Source organism: Gymnoscopelus braueri, assembly GCF_963280865.1.
Source record: "Gymnoscopelus braueri genome assembly, chromosome: 7".
In the NCBI taxonomy this organism is placed as follows: domain Eukaryota; kingdom Metazoa; phylum Chordata; class Actinopteri; order Myctophiformes; family Myctophidae; genus Gymnoscopelus; species Gymnoscopelus braueri.
In genome coordinates, this window is record NC_137608.1 from 46805539 (window position 1) to 46822698 (window position 17160).

The 17160-nt window shown below is 44.0% G+C and overlaps 1 protein-coding gene across 1 annotated transcript in view; it reads right to left on the reverse strand.

Moving 5' to 3' along the window:
• Window positions 1–1555: 1555 nt before the first annotated feature.
• LOC308089073 (transmembrane protein 132C-like) overlaps window positions 1556–17160 on the reverse strand; it is a gene marked incomplete at its 3' end in the record, with an annotated part of 204933 nt that continues 189328 nt past the window's right edge. Inside the window, 6 exon segments of the mRNA XM_080433646.1 lie at window positions 1556–2159; window positions 2856–3139; window positions 4772–5047; window positions 5049–5090; window positions 6169–6297; window positions 12755–12883. Coding sequence (XP_080289772.1) covers window positions 1556–2159; window positions 2856–3139; window positions 4772–5047; window positions 5049–5090; window positions 6169–6297; window positions 12755–12883 — 1464 coding nt within the window.

Genomic DNA, 17160 nt, shown 5'->3' on the forward strand with positions numbered 1-17160 from the left:
TCAAAAAGGAAAAACATAAATAAAAGGGAAACCTACACCTATAATCACCAAGAACTAACTCAGTTCATGAACCCATGTCGGCGTTTTTCAGGAGTGTCACCGAGACACGTTTGTCATTTGGTGTTGCCCGACATCCCCATTGTCATTCCGGTGGTACCTGCTACGTCGTCGTTGTTCGGGGTGTCTTGTTTATTCCCATGTGCAACTCCTCAGGTTCTCTGGTTTAACTTGTTTTCGACACGGTTCACGGGTTTAAATATTCCTCTGTATTAGGGGCTTGTTCGCTCTGGGCTGTGTGGGGGTCTAGTTCACATAAAAATGTCTCTTCCATTGTCGGAATCGCGCACGAGGAGAGAAGGAGGCGAGGGGGGGGTGATGACATTGGTTCTGAATACAGGGCCGGAGGGGTTTTAAGAAACAGGAATAATAGCCTCCCATTTGGCTCATGTCCTTATCCTGTTAATAATTGTGCAAGTATAAATGCCTTTGCCTCGTATCCAAGGGAGAAATAGTTCCTTTCTGTTAACACACCATTCTTCACTGCACACTTTAACAACATTCTACTAAAGCGGGAGTATAGATTGTCCATTGTCCAGCGCTTATTTTCAGCTCCCTCTGACAACTTTGTGAAATGATTCTCTCAGCAGTTGGGTAGTTGAAATATATCTTGTGCAACATTATTCTATATATCTTTTTTCACGGTACAATAGGAGAAAAGTCTCCTTTGACTATATTCAAAATGTTGCTTCAAATAAATGGTAGCGTTTAATCATATGACACAATGGTTAGCAATAATCAAATGGCAGCCACAGCCAATGGCTGACTGGCAGGAAAAATTATTTTATCGTTACAAGAATAAGATAGTAATAATAAATAAAAAACGTTGTATTCTAGCTCAAGGTATAAAATTAATTCCCAATCGATATCCTCCCCACCAATTCACTGTTACATTGGCAAAAAAGAAAAAGGTATTCGTACTTAGCATGGTGCTTTGAAACACCACAATAATCACTCATAACAAACACATTCTTATTACTTTTAGACTGTTATTGCCATAACAAATACTTTCACATTATATAGTAAATATAAATATTTCATATAAATGAATACTATTTAATGTTTTTCACTTTGTTACCGTTGACTTATTTTTGAGCAAGTGATTCTAGGATTTGGCTTTCAGTAGGAAGTCTAAAGCCTGATGTAGTTGTGTGCCAGTAATCACGCACCGGAGATAGCAGACCTACAAGCGTCAATGACCACAACGCATTCCCAATGTGACGCCGATGAGCTTGTAGATCCGCTATTTTCGGTGCACGACACTGGAGCGCAACTACGCATAAATCCGGCTAAAGGGTTCGATGAAAGCTGCACACACGCCACAAATTAAACATTCATCTCCCCTCTGTTTTCATCGACTATTCCCTGCCCTGTGGTTTCCTTCTCCCTGTCTCGTTTCCCTCTCCCGCCGTCCACTCCAAAGGCATTACAGGTGAGCTGTATTCATTTGTCCGTCTTTCTCCCCCCTCCCATCTCTACCAGGGTCCCTTCCCTCCGATCACAGATTGTCTTGTAGTCTCTCCATATAGGTTCTGATTTCCGATTGGCCCAGGTCCATGTCCTGACACACCCACTTGATGTCGTCCTCGCTCCCGTTGGCCACCGGCACCGACGAGTTGCCGTACGGCCCGCCCCCTCCGTCGTCGTTGGGCAGCACGGTGGCAAAGGACGTGAACTTGACCCGCTTGCGCTTGGCGGTGCCTCTGGGGGAACTGTTGAGCGGCTCCGAGCTGCAGCTCGCGTCCCTGCCGCCCGCGGGGATCCCCGAAAGGCACTGCCGCGGCTCGGGGACCGACCTTGGCAAGGTCTGCCCGTGGGCGATGCCCCGGTGGCCACCCGTGGCGGTGGCCACGCCGGGGCCCATCCCCATCCCCATCCCCATCACCAGAGCGTTCCCGGCTCCGTTCAGCAGGCACTTGCTCTCCTCGTAGCCGCCCTCGCTGCGGTCGATGGCGGTGGTGCACTCGTCCAGCGGCGGCGGGCCGTGGCAGTGGTCGGCGTGGTCGGCCAGGAGGTCGGCCTCGTTGCCCAGCCACACCCAGTCGTGCGCGTGGTTCATGTTGCCTCCTGCCTCCAGCACCGGCAGCTGCTTGTGACGGTATCTGCATGATGAAACGCACAACCGTCAAGCTCCCGGCGGAGAGAGTTTTTTTTTTCTAGACAACAAATTGCAAGTTATTTGCACAATCATCGACTGTGAAAATAAGTAAATTGCAAGCCTCGCTATTGTGACCTGTTTCCACACTGTTGCAGCAGAGCAGACTTAAACTTTATTTACTGGAGTGGTTCCCAACCTTTTTTTTCCTTGAAGCCCCCCTTCTTACATCTGACCCAACTGAGACCCCCCATGCACGTACGCACACGCACGCGTACACACACACACACACACACACACACACAGACATGTTAACCATTTAAAGGGATAGTTCACCCCCAAAATGACTCTTTTCTATCAATTAGTCACCCCATGGAGACTTGAATTCATGAATATATATATAGTTTTTTTCCTAAGCCAATAATTTGATGACCAGCGGACCGGTAGGAGACACAAAGAGTCTCCTTTGTGTATTTTACCGTAACCGCTGCATACCAGTCCGCTGGTCATCAAATGATTGACTTAGGAATGCGACAAAATTTGTTTTGGGTGAACAATCCCCTTAAGCCATATTTTCACTATTTTTTTTTTTAACAATGTTACAATGTGGGAGTGAGCTATGATTTTGTGCAACATGTTTAAAAATATTGCACTGCCTCCAAAACAGACAAAGCCCCCCCGGTGATCGACTGAAACAGTATACCTGAAGGCAAAGCTGATGCAGTTGATGAGAAACACCAGTATGGCCAGGCAGAACACGCCCAGCAGGGCGTACATCCCGATCTCCAGGTCCGACAGGCCTCGAGGGGTCTGGGACAGGTCGCTCTCCCCGGCCCCGGGCACCTCCACCTGGGCAGGGTAGCTGCTGTAGTCCCCGGCCTGGCTGGGGCCTCCGCTGCCACTGCCCCGGCTGCTGCTGCTGCCCCCGCTGGCGGCTTTGCTGCCCGACGCGCGGTGCGTCACCGTGGTCTTGGTCGTGGTGCTGACCTGGTGACGGAGAGGAGCAGTGGTGTAAAGTAACTAAGTACTAAGTACTGTACTTAAGTACAATTTTGAGGTGTTTTTACTTTACTGGAGTATTTTAAATTGTTAGTAGGCTACTTTTACTTTTACTCCACTACATCTCAGAGGCAAATATTATTATTACAAAACATACAATGCCTTGTGATGCGACGCAACGCATTGTGAGCTTTTGAATTTTGAATTCCGGACTTTTACTTGTAACATTGCAGTATTGATAGGCTACTTTTACTTCAGTAAAAATAATTGTACTTTTTCCACCACTGGAGAGGAGGACACAACGATGACGTTAAAGCAGTGTTTCCCAAAGTATGGGTCGGGACTCATTTTTGGGTTGCGGGTACATTTAAAAAATGTTTACCTACAGATTAAGATTTTCAAAAATGTAAAATCATTTTTCATAAGAATTTCAGAAATGTGAAAATATATCTCCAAGCTCACAAAGCGTTGCATCATGACATGTTGTGAAGTTGTAGATCACATTTTTTGATTAATTTATATTGTGTGAAAAGGTTTGGGAAGCCCTGTGTTTAGATTCATGTTTCATTAGACGTTATATACTGTATATATATACTCCAAACCAGTCATTTCTTAGATCTCTACTTTAGTACCAATTACTTTGCTTTATTATCAATTTTATGAGGTCTGCTCACCATTATATACTACAGGTGTTCAACTCTAGGCTGAAATGTGTTATACAGATGAAGTACATTTATGGTATTTTGTTATTAATATTCCTTATTACTGTTGTTCTTCTTAACATACTGTACTATAGGATACAGGCCTATCCACAAAACCACTCAAAAGATCTCTGCTTTCAGTGGTTACAAGATTAAAATATAATACACTGAACATTGTTCAGTGAACAATTTGAAAAACACTACTTGAATTTCTCATTCACTGTTTTCTTCATGCATTCTACTCTGTGAATAATTATTTCACTCTCAAGACCTGAGGCCGATTCTACAAATCATTCTAAATTCTAACACTTTTCTGAAACACTTATGTTGCTATAATATCAGTGGTTCTCAAACTTTTTCATGTGAAGGACCACCCAAAATGTATTTGGACACGGAACCCTTCTAAAAATATTTAGTTCCAGGGACGATTGCTCTTATTGAATAGCCAAAGTATAAAATAATGGTTCATGTGGTTAACGCAACTTAGGAATGATCCTAGGACTCTGAAAGAAGGAATAGACAGATGTGATGTCATCCCAAAGAATGACACTCCTGTCCGCTCCTTCTTTATGAGTTTTAGAAAAACACCCCTTTCTCTTTTTTTCTCTTTTTTTGGTGAAAACGGCTGTTATACAACTGCCGACCGGGAGAAAATGGCCGATCACGGTTACAATCGGCCATTTTCCTCTGGTGGAGAGATCAGACCCTCCCCCATTCCCTAGACATGCTTTGTTTACGTGCACTCGCACATCACGGCTCCCGTGGCTCTGCAAAGATGGTCAATATAAGGTAAAAAACCCTGGCAGAAACTACATAATGAATGAATTAATACCTGGCAGGGAATGTGTTAATGGACTAAATGCACCCGTCAATCCATCCATCCATCCATCCATCCGTCCATCCATCTATCCATCAGTACCTTCCTCATGGCCCCCTCCTCTCTGTCAGAAGCAGAGTTGTTGTGCTTCCTGTCTCCTTCCTCCTTCCCTGCAGCTTTGGTCCTCTGCTCGTTGGTGCTGTTGTCGGTGCCTGCTCCTCCCTCTCCCTCCTGCCGTCCTCCGCCTGCGCCTCCTTTCTCCTCGTTCCACGCTCCGAACTTCACCCGGACGTTCCCCACTCCGGACGCCAGCACGCTCTTCCTCTTGGACTTCTGGCAGGTTTCGGAGATGACCATCTCCACGCGGACCAGCGCCCCCCTGTCCCTCGCTCTCCGCCACCACGGACGGCCAGTGCTGCTCCTGGAAAAACGTAAATTGGAACACTGTTAAATTGGAGCTGATGAATGGGATTCTGACTTAGAGGCGCTCAGTCCGCAGATGGTAGCGTCGCCCCAGTGGCTCCAAGCACATGCACCAAATGTCTGAACCTGCGGTTCCTCTCGCACTGAAGCGGGATTGCTATTGCAACAACACACCATCAATTGGGCAATCTGGGAACCCAAATAAATTAGACTCTGGGGGGACCACCCAATAGAATGTGGATAACAGGATGTTGGCCGTTAGGTCCGCCCTCAGCCCTCCACTTACGGTCCACGGGTCTTCGTTTACATTCCAAACATTCCTAACTATACACGTTAGAAAAGGAGCTCCCGACAGATTCAGCTGCGGAGCTCTGAGTCTGTCTTGAGAGATTATCGGTTGGGTAACTGACCCTGTTGAAGACCCAAGTGTCGAAACACGTCGGTCAGCTGTTGCCTCGCTCAATACATATTTTTTCCGGAGTGCCTCAGTACCCTTTTCCCTTCCGTCTGCCTCACCACAAGCAGAACTTTGGGTTATTTTGCTTCTTTGTATACCATACCTGTTCCACTGAAAGCACCTGTTTGCAAAAGCCACTGTGACTGAACCGAGGCAGCGCTTCCTTCTTCTGTTTTAAACTAACCTATTCAGAACAGTGGGTTACGCACATCCAGTTCGTCGCTGGTGCTGGACAAGGAGTAACAGTTCAAAAGAATAAAAGTAAAAAAAAGCATTGCTCCTAAGTGTAACTTCAAAACACAGACAATAGTACAGGTGGTACAACGTTTCAGCCATAATCGGCCTTCAGGGAAGGCCAACTTAGGAGCAATGCTGTTGTGCAGACTTGTATTCTTTTGAATTAAAACTAACCTGTCTCACGACGGTCTAAAACCAGCTCACGTTCCCTAACGCTTGGTGAATTCTGCGTCACAGCGATAGGAAGAGCCGACATTGAGGAATACAAAAAAACGACATGATGACGGTGTGTCTGTGAAGTTTGTCAGTAGACTTTAATTCTAAACTAATTCACTAACAGTATTCTCAGGGTGTGAGAGAGGAGGTGCCTCATGGGCCGTACCTGATTGTTAGTGGATATGACGCTCTCGTCCAGTGAGATGGCCGAGAGGAGGAAGTCCTTGGGGTCGTAGATGTCCAGAGGGGTCACCGAACCATCGCTGTACTGGATCCACGCACTGATCGCTGCCTCCTGATAGAGAGAGAGAGAGAGAGAGAGAGAGAGAGAGAGAGAGAGAGAGAGAGAGAAACCAAGGCGTTAGGCCCAGGTTCAATTTGTAAAAAAAATAAGGGGGCAAGAATTTCTTAACTACTTAAGGCCTATATACTTCTTTGTATGACAAATAGTGAATATACTGTAGCTGATCTACAACTCATGTACCGCAACACGTTGTGAGCTTGTAGATCAATTTTTGCTATTTAAAAGAAAAACAATTTTGACACATTTTGATGCATTTTGACAAATTGGCCCAGAATAGGAACCCTGTGGGGATAATGTGGGTTAAAAAGTGTGTTAAATTGTGATATTATCAAACATATGAGACAGTCTACATTTCTTAAAAGGAAGGGCATGTATTTAATTGAGTCTGACCAGAAGCAGGGATAACTACATATCCCCACCGGCCATGAAAATGAATGACCGGGGGGGGGTGACAGTGACAGTGATTTGTTGCGTATGATCATGTCAGAGTTTTACAGAGAGACTTGCTGAGAGACTCTTTTTCCATGGACAAAACGCCTAACAGCTCTTCAATGCTGGATGGTAATTGACACTCATGAACAAAGGTACTCCGTAATGAGACATGGGTCTGATTGAAGCATGCCCTCATTAAAATGACCAATAATTGCACATGCACACAAAAAAGAAAACAACAACAATATAATTAAAATTGTATCGTAAGAATCGGCAGCTCAAAAACATTCCCTTAAGTCACATGATACCAACATTAATAACATTATAGCTGAAGCAGAAGAATTTTAGGACACACGCACGAACGCGCGCAGCGCACACACACGCACTAAAGGCCATCCCCATCCACTCTCCTGCACAATACAATGCGTTTAGGTCTACATGCTCGTGAACTGCACTCTCTAGACGACGCAGAATGCTTTTGTCAACAACCTTCCTCTTTCAAGCAGCTTGAACACAGCTAGCCTATATGGCAACGGAAGCCTGCAGTCAGACTATAGCTATTTTTCTCTGCTTTGTCTCTAAGTGGACTTATACCTCGCTGATTTCCCCTGATAAAAGCCTGGGCTTGCCTTTAATCAGAACACGGGGAGGATTGTGGAGGTAAGTAACACAGCGGCGTATAGCCTCCTCAACAAAAGTAATTACTGGACAACATTAAGAACAACAATTTATCTCCCTCTCCTCCTCTCTTCCTCCGCCCTACAGTATGTCTCTTTTCCTACCTGCCTCTTCATTTCCTCTCTACCTCTGCTCAGTTACTTTTCTCGAGACCCCCCTCTCTTTCTCACTCTCTCTCTCTCTCATACTTTCTTTCCCTCCTTTCCCTATAGGCAACAACAGTGATGCAAAAGGGAGAACGGAGAAACAGTTCAGTTGGAAAATGAAGGCTTGGTCAAGAGAGAAGGGGGGGGAGAGAGAGAGAGAGAAGACATATCTCCTTTAATCGTAATGAGCCGCTCTCAGGCCAATTAGCCCTCCGATGGAGAGAGTGATAAAATGAGTAGAGAGAGAGAGAGAGAGAGAGAGAGAGAGAGAGAGAGAGAGAGAGAGAGAGAGAGAGAGAGAGAGAGAGAGAGAATGAATACAAAGTGAGGGGTTAAGGTATAATAACCTAGCATGGCATGATCGCATAAAAAGAGAGAGATGGTTAGAGAGAGAGGATTATGGGTATGTGTGGGATTGTATGATGGATTAAGAAAATAAAAAGAGAGAGAGGTAGATGGGGGGGGGGGGGTGCGAGACAGAAAGAGCGGTAGAGGATGCAACACCATTGCAACCCAGAAAGTACCGAAGTCTGACATAAAAAATCACGCCCTTGGATCCATGGGCATTCGTTTTAGCGAGCCGACAGTTACCCCTGGTCAAAAACATTAGCTCCTAAACGTGATGTGTGTGCTCTATGTCTGTGTACATCAGTGTATGCACAAGCATCTTGTTCTGCGTGGATGGCATGTGTGTCTGTCTGTCGTATGTGTTTACCTACACATGTATGACTACATTTGTAGAGAGAGAGAGAGAGAGAGAGAGAGAGAGAGAGAGAGAGGAGATAGAGAGAGAGAGAGAGAGAGAGAGAGAGAGAGAGAGATGAGAGAGAGAGAGAGAGAGAGAGAGAGAGAGAGAGAGAGAGAGAGAGGGAGAGAGAATGTACCTGTATATTAGTCCATTCAATCCGGGAACGGATCTGTGTCATTTTAGATTTTAGCCTATAACCATTGTTTGGCTATTCAAAAATAGCAGATCTACAAGCTCATAGCGCGGCACCGAGTGCCGTGCTATGAGCTTGAAGATCTGCTATTTTCTTTTAAAATTGTGAAAATATGTGCAAATCTTTTAATATATATTTTTTAAAGCGAACATTTGTAACTGAAATATTTGCTTCTGGGGGTCCCTGGAACTAAATATTTTGAGATGGGGGGTCTGCGGCTAAATGCATATAATTTTGGGGTCCTTGACATGAAAAAGTTTGAAACCACTGATATAGAAACGTAGGTTTTCAGAAACCTGATTTTGAAGACATTTGTAGAGGTATTCCCGGATTGAATGGGTTAGCGTGTGCATGTGCGCATGCCACGTGCACCTCTGTAATTTTGCCCTCTCTCTGCATTGCATCAAACCCATAATGGTGTGTGTTATGTGCGCGCGGCACGCGTGTGTGCGGTCGGGGGTTCGGGTTGCTGTTATACGTGGGTGCACACAGAGCTTTCATGGTTAAATCACTTTGGGTTGTTACAGGGCTCCACTGTATCCAGTTAGCGATCCAAGGCGTCAGATTAGGCAGGTTTCCGTTCCTAAAATCCTCCCCCCGCCTACGTGTATTATCCTGCGTTGCACATAGACAAGGCGGATGAGAACGTCGGTCAAAGCCCTGTGCGTTCCATGTGGAACCGTGTGCAGTCTGACGGGCCTCAAACCAGACAAACCTTATGACACATTCAACCCGTTCAATCTGGGAACGCATTTACAAATGTCTTCTAAATCCAAACAGTTTTCGGAAAAACGTATGTAGCAATAATATCAGTGGTTGCTCTAACTTTTTCACGTCAAGAACCCCCCAAAATTATATGTATTTGGTCGCAGGACCCCCATCTCAAAATATTTGGTCAGGGACCCCCCATAAACAAAGATTTTAGTTACAAATGTTCGCTTTAAAAAAGTATAAATTCAAAAGATTTGCACACCTTTTCATGATAAAAAAAAGAAAATAGCAGATCTACAAGCTCATAGCGCGGCACTCGGTGCCGCGCTATGAGCTTGTTGTTGCAACAGCTTGTTGTTGTATTGTTGTGCTGTGCTGTGCTGTGCTGTGCTGTGTTGTGTTGTGTTGTGTTGTGTTGTGTTGTGCTGTGCTGTGCTGTGCTGTGCTGTGCTGTGCTGTGCTGTGCTGTGCTGTGTTGTGTTGTGTTGTGTTGTGTTGTGCTGTGCTGTGCTGTGCTGTGCTGTGTTGTGTTGTGTTGTGTTGTGTTGTGTTGTGTTGTGTTGTGTTGTGTTGTGTTGTGCTGTGCTGTGCTGTGCTGTGTTGTGCTGTGCTGTGTTGTGTTGTGCTGTGCTGTGCTGTGCTGTGCTGTGCTGTGTTAGCACAGTCTTTGCGGATCATGGGCTGCAGATTCAGGAAACCAAGGGCAGAGAGAGGAGAGACATGCGAGATGAGACAGCGAGTCCAACTCAAACTCGGGTGGTCGCGGATCAGAAGGAACATATGGTCTGTGCACTAACTGGATGAGCCACCAGGCAGGCAACCCCCAAATGCACCGAAATAAATATGTACTGTATACCTCACCTACGTGCAAGGGTATACATATATATTTATACTGTACAGCCCATGGTCGTTAAGCCTAAATAATTGGTATGAGTGTGGGGATGGAACTGATTCTAAATGTATTTCACATACGGCACTGTACAATCCTGAATGTTAATTTAACTCTGAGAATGTACACATTTGTTACAATATTTGTACAATCTCAGAGTTAAACTAGAAAAAGTGCTCCTCGGAGCACAGGTCTCCGCCAGGTCAGGTAGGTTATTGTGGGGCAGCATGTTCAGAATTTGCCAATCAGGATGGAATATGAAAAATCGGACAGAACCATCTTGATCACTTGACTATAGAGATAATGGGTACCGATTTGCATGATTGGACAACATTTGTAGGAGTAATATAAAAAAGAAAAAGTGTTGCAAAAATCGGCCTCCTGGTGGCGCTATAATAGGGCAATGTTAAAGAGTGTTATTTGTTCTTCAACGTAGTGCGAATGTGCGTGCAAAGTGTCACCGCAATCGGACGTTGCGTTCATGATTTGTGGCATTTTGTTCAAAAACGGGCCACTCCTGCAAACTTTAGATGTCAATGTTAACAGATCCATCTTGATCACGTGACTATAGAGATCATGTGTACCCGCTTTGCGTGAAATTTGGATAAATTCTGAAGATTAAATCAAAACATTTGTTTTACATAAGTCGGCCTCCTGGTGGCGCTACGAAAGGCAAATGTGAAAAAAGCAGGGCAGATGTTTTTCCTGGCCTCTAGGGAGTATGCGTGCAAAGTTTCACGCAGATCGGTGCAGCTATAGTTCAAAACACAAATCGGCCTTTTATAGCGCCACCATGTGGCTGATTAGAAACATTTCAAGTGGCATTTATTCCTCGGCCTAGTGGGAATGTGCGTGTGAAATCTCACGGAAATCGCAAGCTGCGTTCATGATTTGAGGCATTTTGTTTAAAACGGAGCAATCCTGCAAACTTTGGAAGCCAACCTTAGCCAATCAGGGTGGAATATGGAAAATTGGACAGATCCGTGTTGATCACATGACTATAGAGATATTGTGTACTGAATTGCGTGATGTTTGGATAAAATGTGTAGGAGTAATGTAAAAAAATGTGTTTTGCAAAAAGCGGCCTCCTGGTGGCGCTATAACAGGCCCATGTGAAAAATTTGCTCTGGCATCCAGGGAGTGTGTGTGCACAGTTTCTCTGCAATCAAGCCAACGGTGCCAGAGATTAGCTGTACACAAAATGACAGAAATGACGGACACACGGACGGACACACGGACACACACACGGACGGACAGGGGGCAAAACATACTCTCTCGCCATGCCTTTCGGCCTGGCGGAGACAATTAACACACATAAGGGTCCATTTGGTTATATTTGTACACTCTCAGAGGATAACCTTTAAGGGTTGATCCAACCAAGCACGATAAATATAACGACAACTACTGTAAGTGAGTGTCCACACTGATACGATAATGTTTATAGAAACAATCAGTGTTGGGAAGTAATATACGACTTAGTAATATATTAAGTAATATATACTTAGTAATATATTAAGTAATAGATTACTTAGTAACATATTACCGTCAAATTATTACTTTCCCAGTAACGAGTAGTGTAATATTATTACATATTAGTCTACTGATCCAGGTAATGCTGCATTACTGCGTTAAAAGGAACGTGTTTTCGACTGAGGTAAGCATCCATCCATTCAGCTAAGTCATAGTAGGAGCCATAGTAGGAGGTTGTCACATAATTATACAAAAAGAACATATCTACAAGCTACAAGCCCTTGATACTGTACCACGTATTATAATCGTATTACTTTTTAAAAGTAACGTATTATTGAGTAAAAAGTAACTTGAGTAACTTGCCCAACACTGGCAATGACACATATAATTATAGTTATACAGTAGATGTTGTGCTTGGTGTGAATGCCACTCTAGGTCCATTTGGTTATTATTTATTATTATTTATTATTAATTAAATTAGCTCTCAGGACTTTACAGTGTAGTAGCAACTGTAGGAAGTCTGCACACAGCTCATGTCATTAGACATGGCACAGAACTCCACGTAATCAAAAGATCAACTTATAATTATTATGGAAATTATTTCTGTTTGGAAGTAGGTTACAAACTGTATCAGCAGACAGGTAAGCGGTTTCAATTTTAGCCCTGGCAGGCACGCACACACACACACACACACACACACACACACACACGCACACACGCACACACGCACACACGCGCACACACATGCGCGCACACTCATAATTGGAAATGGAAAACGGGAATAAGATAACGAGTGGTTATCTAACCATGTTAGTTGTGCGGAATTACATTTTCAACTTCTATGATTACAACCTGGGGGACATGGCTGTCTGCAGAGGGAGAAATACCATGTGGTAGATGCAGTACAGCTAAGTGCGCACGTGCGTGTGCGGGCGCGTGCGTGCGTGCGAGCATCGCACGTTGAGTGACACATCCATAAACGTTTCCCTGTGTCTGTGTTTGCTGGCGCGTGAATCCGCGCGTGCCGTCACAAAAGATGACATTTTAACTACTGTAATTTGCGACCCGGGGATATAATGTGCGGCCTCAGATGGAAGCTGTTTATACGTTTGTGCGCGCGAGCGAGTGCGTGTGTGTGTGTGTGTGTGTGTGTGTGTGTGTGTGTGTGTGTGTGAGTGTACCTGTTTGGCTGTGTGTAGCAGATCGGAGGCGGTGGTTGTTAGCTGGATGGCCTGGTAGCTCCCGGGGCTGGCCGTCATGCTGAGGGACAGCGAGGCCACCAATTGGACCCCCAGATCTGTAATGGTCACCTGGACATGGACACACATTCAGAGAGCGTTAGATTACACCAAAGCACAACGAGCAAAATGTCTGTGTGGTCAAAGAAGATTTTATTACTCAACCATTCCTTAATCTTAGCCTTTTCTTAATGTTTTTTTCCCCCTAATTAAGCTGTTTTTCTTTGTTGTTTTCTCATGCCCCCCATGTAAAGTGTCTTTGGGTACTTTGAAAAGCGCTATATATAAATTTTATATATTATTATTATTATTACTTTGCTGTCGGGCAGAAACTTGGATGTCCAAATTTCTAATGTAATGCCCTACTTCATTTTACAAGCGTGTCAAGCTAAAGTAGTGAAAACAGTTGATCTACAGTACAAGTAGATTGGCTATTTTCTCAATTTTGTTCTATTTCCTGAAAAGTACAGGCCAAACAAGATTTCCAACCTACAGTGACACTACTTTTATTGACCGGAGTCCCTCAGGGGTCTGTCCTTAACCCTCTCTTTTTTCCCTCCACACTTTCATATTTTTTTTGCAGAATATGACCTTTTTTTTAAATGCACTGCTGGGTGGCTTAACCTAAAACAATACGATATATAACATCTGTAAATGCAGCCCTATGGTTTGTGCTTATCTACATCTGCAAAGTGGACAGATAGCAGCTCAGTGGCCTTGTGGTTAGAGTGTCTGGCTGTCCGCTCTGACACTACAGGAGGTTAGGATTTCTATCCCTGATCAAAGTCATACCAAAGACTATAAAAACAGTACCCGATGCCTCCCTGCTTGGCACTCAGCATCAAGGGTTGGATTGGGGGTAAGTCCCTGCGACATACTGTACTAGCATCATGTCCAGGGGGTGTACGTGTACATCATTGCTGGGGGGGGGGATGTAGCAAAAGTAGCAGATCTACAAGTTCGCAGATCTGCTACTTTTGACGCTTTGGTGTGACGCTGATCAAGCAGACGTTAAATTTACGAAATATGTAAAACAAAATCAGCAACGTTACACAGTACTTGAGTAAATGTACTTGGTATACCTTCCACCACTGCGACACGCTCACTTCAATAAATCCAGCTAATGGAGCTCCTTCTGGTGTCGGTGGTCTCGGGGCTATCAGGGCCACAGCTGCATTTCAAAGGTGTAATAACGCCACGCGTCTTGGACAAGCACATAAAACAGCCTTTTATTCTGCTTCTTCATATAGTTTTTTTTACAGCAAACCAAACAGCCTGCGCATGGCCGTGTCGCTTCATCATCTCACGGGGGGGAGTAACGACCTCGGGAGAAAAAACAAGTAAGTGCTCCTCCCGTACCCCGGCGCCCGTCGCCGCCTTAACCTCGCCGTCTGACGTTGTCGACCGTCGACGTTGCAACTTTATTGCCTCACTGAGGTTATTTCCTCTGCCATCAAGGACCGTCGGCGCTATATAACGTCTCTCGCGACTGACAGACTTTGGAGAGGGGCTCACATTAACCCATTTAGACCGGGAACGCATCTGTGTCATTTTAAGATTTCTTTGGGCTATTCAAAAATAGCAGATATACAAGCTCATAGCGCCTTGTAGATCTGCTATTTTAAAAAAATGGTGATTTATTTTTTTAGCAAATCTTCCATTTTTTACTCAAAATCTTTGCTTCCGGGGGTCCTTGGAACAAAGATATTTTGAGATGGGGGTCCATGGCTTAATATATATCATTTTAGTGGTCCTTGACATGAACAAAGTTTGAGAACCACTGATATTATAGCAACATAAAAAAAAAAAAAAAAAAAAAACTGTTAGGATTTAGAAGACATTTGTAGAATCCCCAGAAGCAAAGATTTTAGTTACAAATGTTCTCTTTGAAAAATATATATATTCAAAGATGTGCAAACGTTTTCATGATTTTTAAAAAATAGCAGATCTACAAGCTCATAGCGCGGCACTGAGTGCCGCGCTATGAGCTTGTATATCTGCTATTTTTGAATAGCCAAAAGTACAAGATAATGGTTTCGAATCGAAAATGACAGATGCTTTCTCGGGTCTTAAAGGGTTAAACCTCTTATGTGAGATGCTGCTCGGGACCCCCCGCTGCGTGCCTGACGGGCAAACATCAGGGGCTGACTTGACACACCAAACGTCTGTCCCGGGTGGATAAGGATGCCACGGGAGCAGGTTTTTCTGATCTCTCCAGTGCCATTTTGGCATTAACCATACCCTGCTGCTGCTGCTGCAGGCGCATGCATCCTCGGGTTGATGCAGGTGATGTGTGGTTACTTTCTCATTTATTTATTTACTTATTTTTTTTATTTACAGAGTGCTTCTATGACAATTGACATAACCACTTCAACTCTATATAATTTGTTGACCTAGACCTTGAGTGTTGTAGGCAGACAACACATGCAAAAAACATATTTATGTGGAATGGTTATTATGACAAATATACCAGTGTAAAGAGTGTATCAAAAATAACTTTTGTTTAATTGAAAAACTACAGAGCGTTACTGTAACAAATTGATACGCCGTTCTATGACAGTGAAGCATGCCGTTAATAGCAATGCGTTGAGCTTGTAGCTCAGCTATTTTTGGCATGCAACAACCGCACACACAATCAGGCTTGACTCATCCCACCGCAGGGTTAATCCAGTGGTTAAAGTGATGCCCCATGTGACCAAACGGTCACATGTTTGATTTCCCCAACAGCCAAGACATGTCTGTAAACAGCCACACCTGGAGAAGTGTCCTCCAGCAAGACACAAAACAACATGACTGCAAAACTACCTGTTTGCTCTCCTACCGGCTCCCATTTCCAAGGGAACTTTTACAGCATTTTAGATATACAGTATTAAGAAAATAAGCTGGGTTGAAAACAAAGGCTACTGATATACAATATAATCTCCATTGCAAAAAATGTACTGCACACAGAATTAATCTAAGTAAAATATAAAAACATGGATTAAGTTAATAGATTACACTGCCCGACAGCAATGATATGAACCCGGGTCTTCTGCATGGAAGACCAAACGTCAGCTGCTCATTCAAGATGGAATCCCTGCTTGGCCAGGGGGGGGGGACATTTCATTGATGAACTTGATGCTATACGTTCTATAATGGAAAAATGTATCTTCCACAAAGATGAAGGACTGGCAAAGTTTTATTGAAAGATCATGATCAAACAGAATAGACTGGTGTGCTAGACCTGTCCTCTCTCCATGACCTCACAGGAGCCAAATGCCCCCCCCCTGGGCTCAAGCCTTCTGAGGTGTCGTCTTCAACACCTCTTTATACTCAAGAGATGCTCTCTCTAAATGGTGATAAATATGAACAGGCTATACTAAGTGACAGTACCGTATGTAATAAAGTTGACTTATTAAGTTAGCAATGACCATGTGTAGTATCACTTAGAACAGATTATTATGCTGACACAGAGAGTAGTGTAGAAGTAGCAGTCTGTGGGGGATGTCACCTGTTAAGATGGACAGCTGTAGTAGAGTCAAACTAGCCCTTTGGTTTGAGATGTTGCCGACAATGCACTTAAATTCAACAAGGTTGATGGTTGAGGATTAATACATATATTTGGCAAACTATAAATTCGGCCACCACAGTTCACACTGGCAGATACAAAACTGTTCAAAATATGTTGTTCCAGGGACCCCAGAAGCAAAGATTTTAGTTAAAATGTTGTTTAAAAATATATATGTATTCAAAGATTTGCACAAATGTTCAAGATTTTTCAAAAATAGCAGATATACAAGCTCGTAGCGCGGCACTCGGTGCCGCGCTATGAGCTTGTAGATCTGCTATTTTTGAATAGCCAAAGTATAAATTAATGGTTATAGCTCAAATCTAAAATGACACAGATGCGTTCCCGGATTAAAAATGAATGGTAGCTTGCAGCTTTGTATCTGCCAGTGTGAACACAGCTTGAGGCTACCTGCAAATATGTAGTTTAGTTGCTATTTACTTTGAAGATGTGGTTCATAGGTCAGGAGCTGCGTGAGGATACCATTGTTATAGTCTTTGGCATGACTTTGATCGGGGATTGAAATCTTTCCCCCTGTAGTGTCAGAGCGGACAGCCGGACACTCTAACCACAAGGCCACTGAGCTGCTATCTGGCCACTTTGCAGATGTAGATTTAAATGTCTCAGTGGAAGAGTAAGGAGACCACCTCCAACTAGGGTGATCAGGTGTCCCACTTTTTGTGGAACTGTGCCCGCATCCCATAAATTAAGGCAACGTTCTGCATTTTGATTGGCTCTACTGTCGTTTTCAAAAGTGAAACCAGTGCAGGACAGACACTATCCAAAGATCTGGCTTTTATCC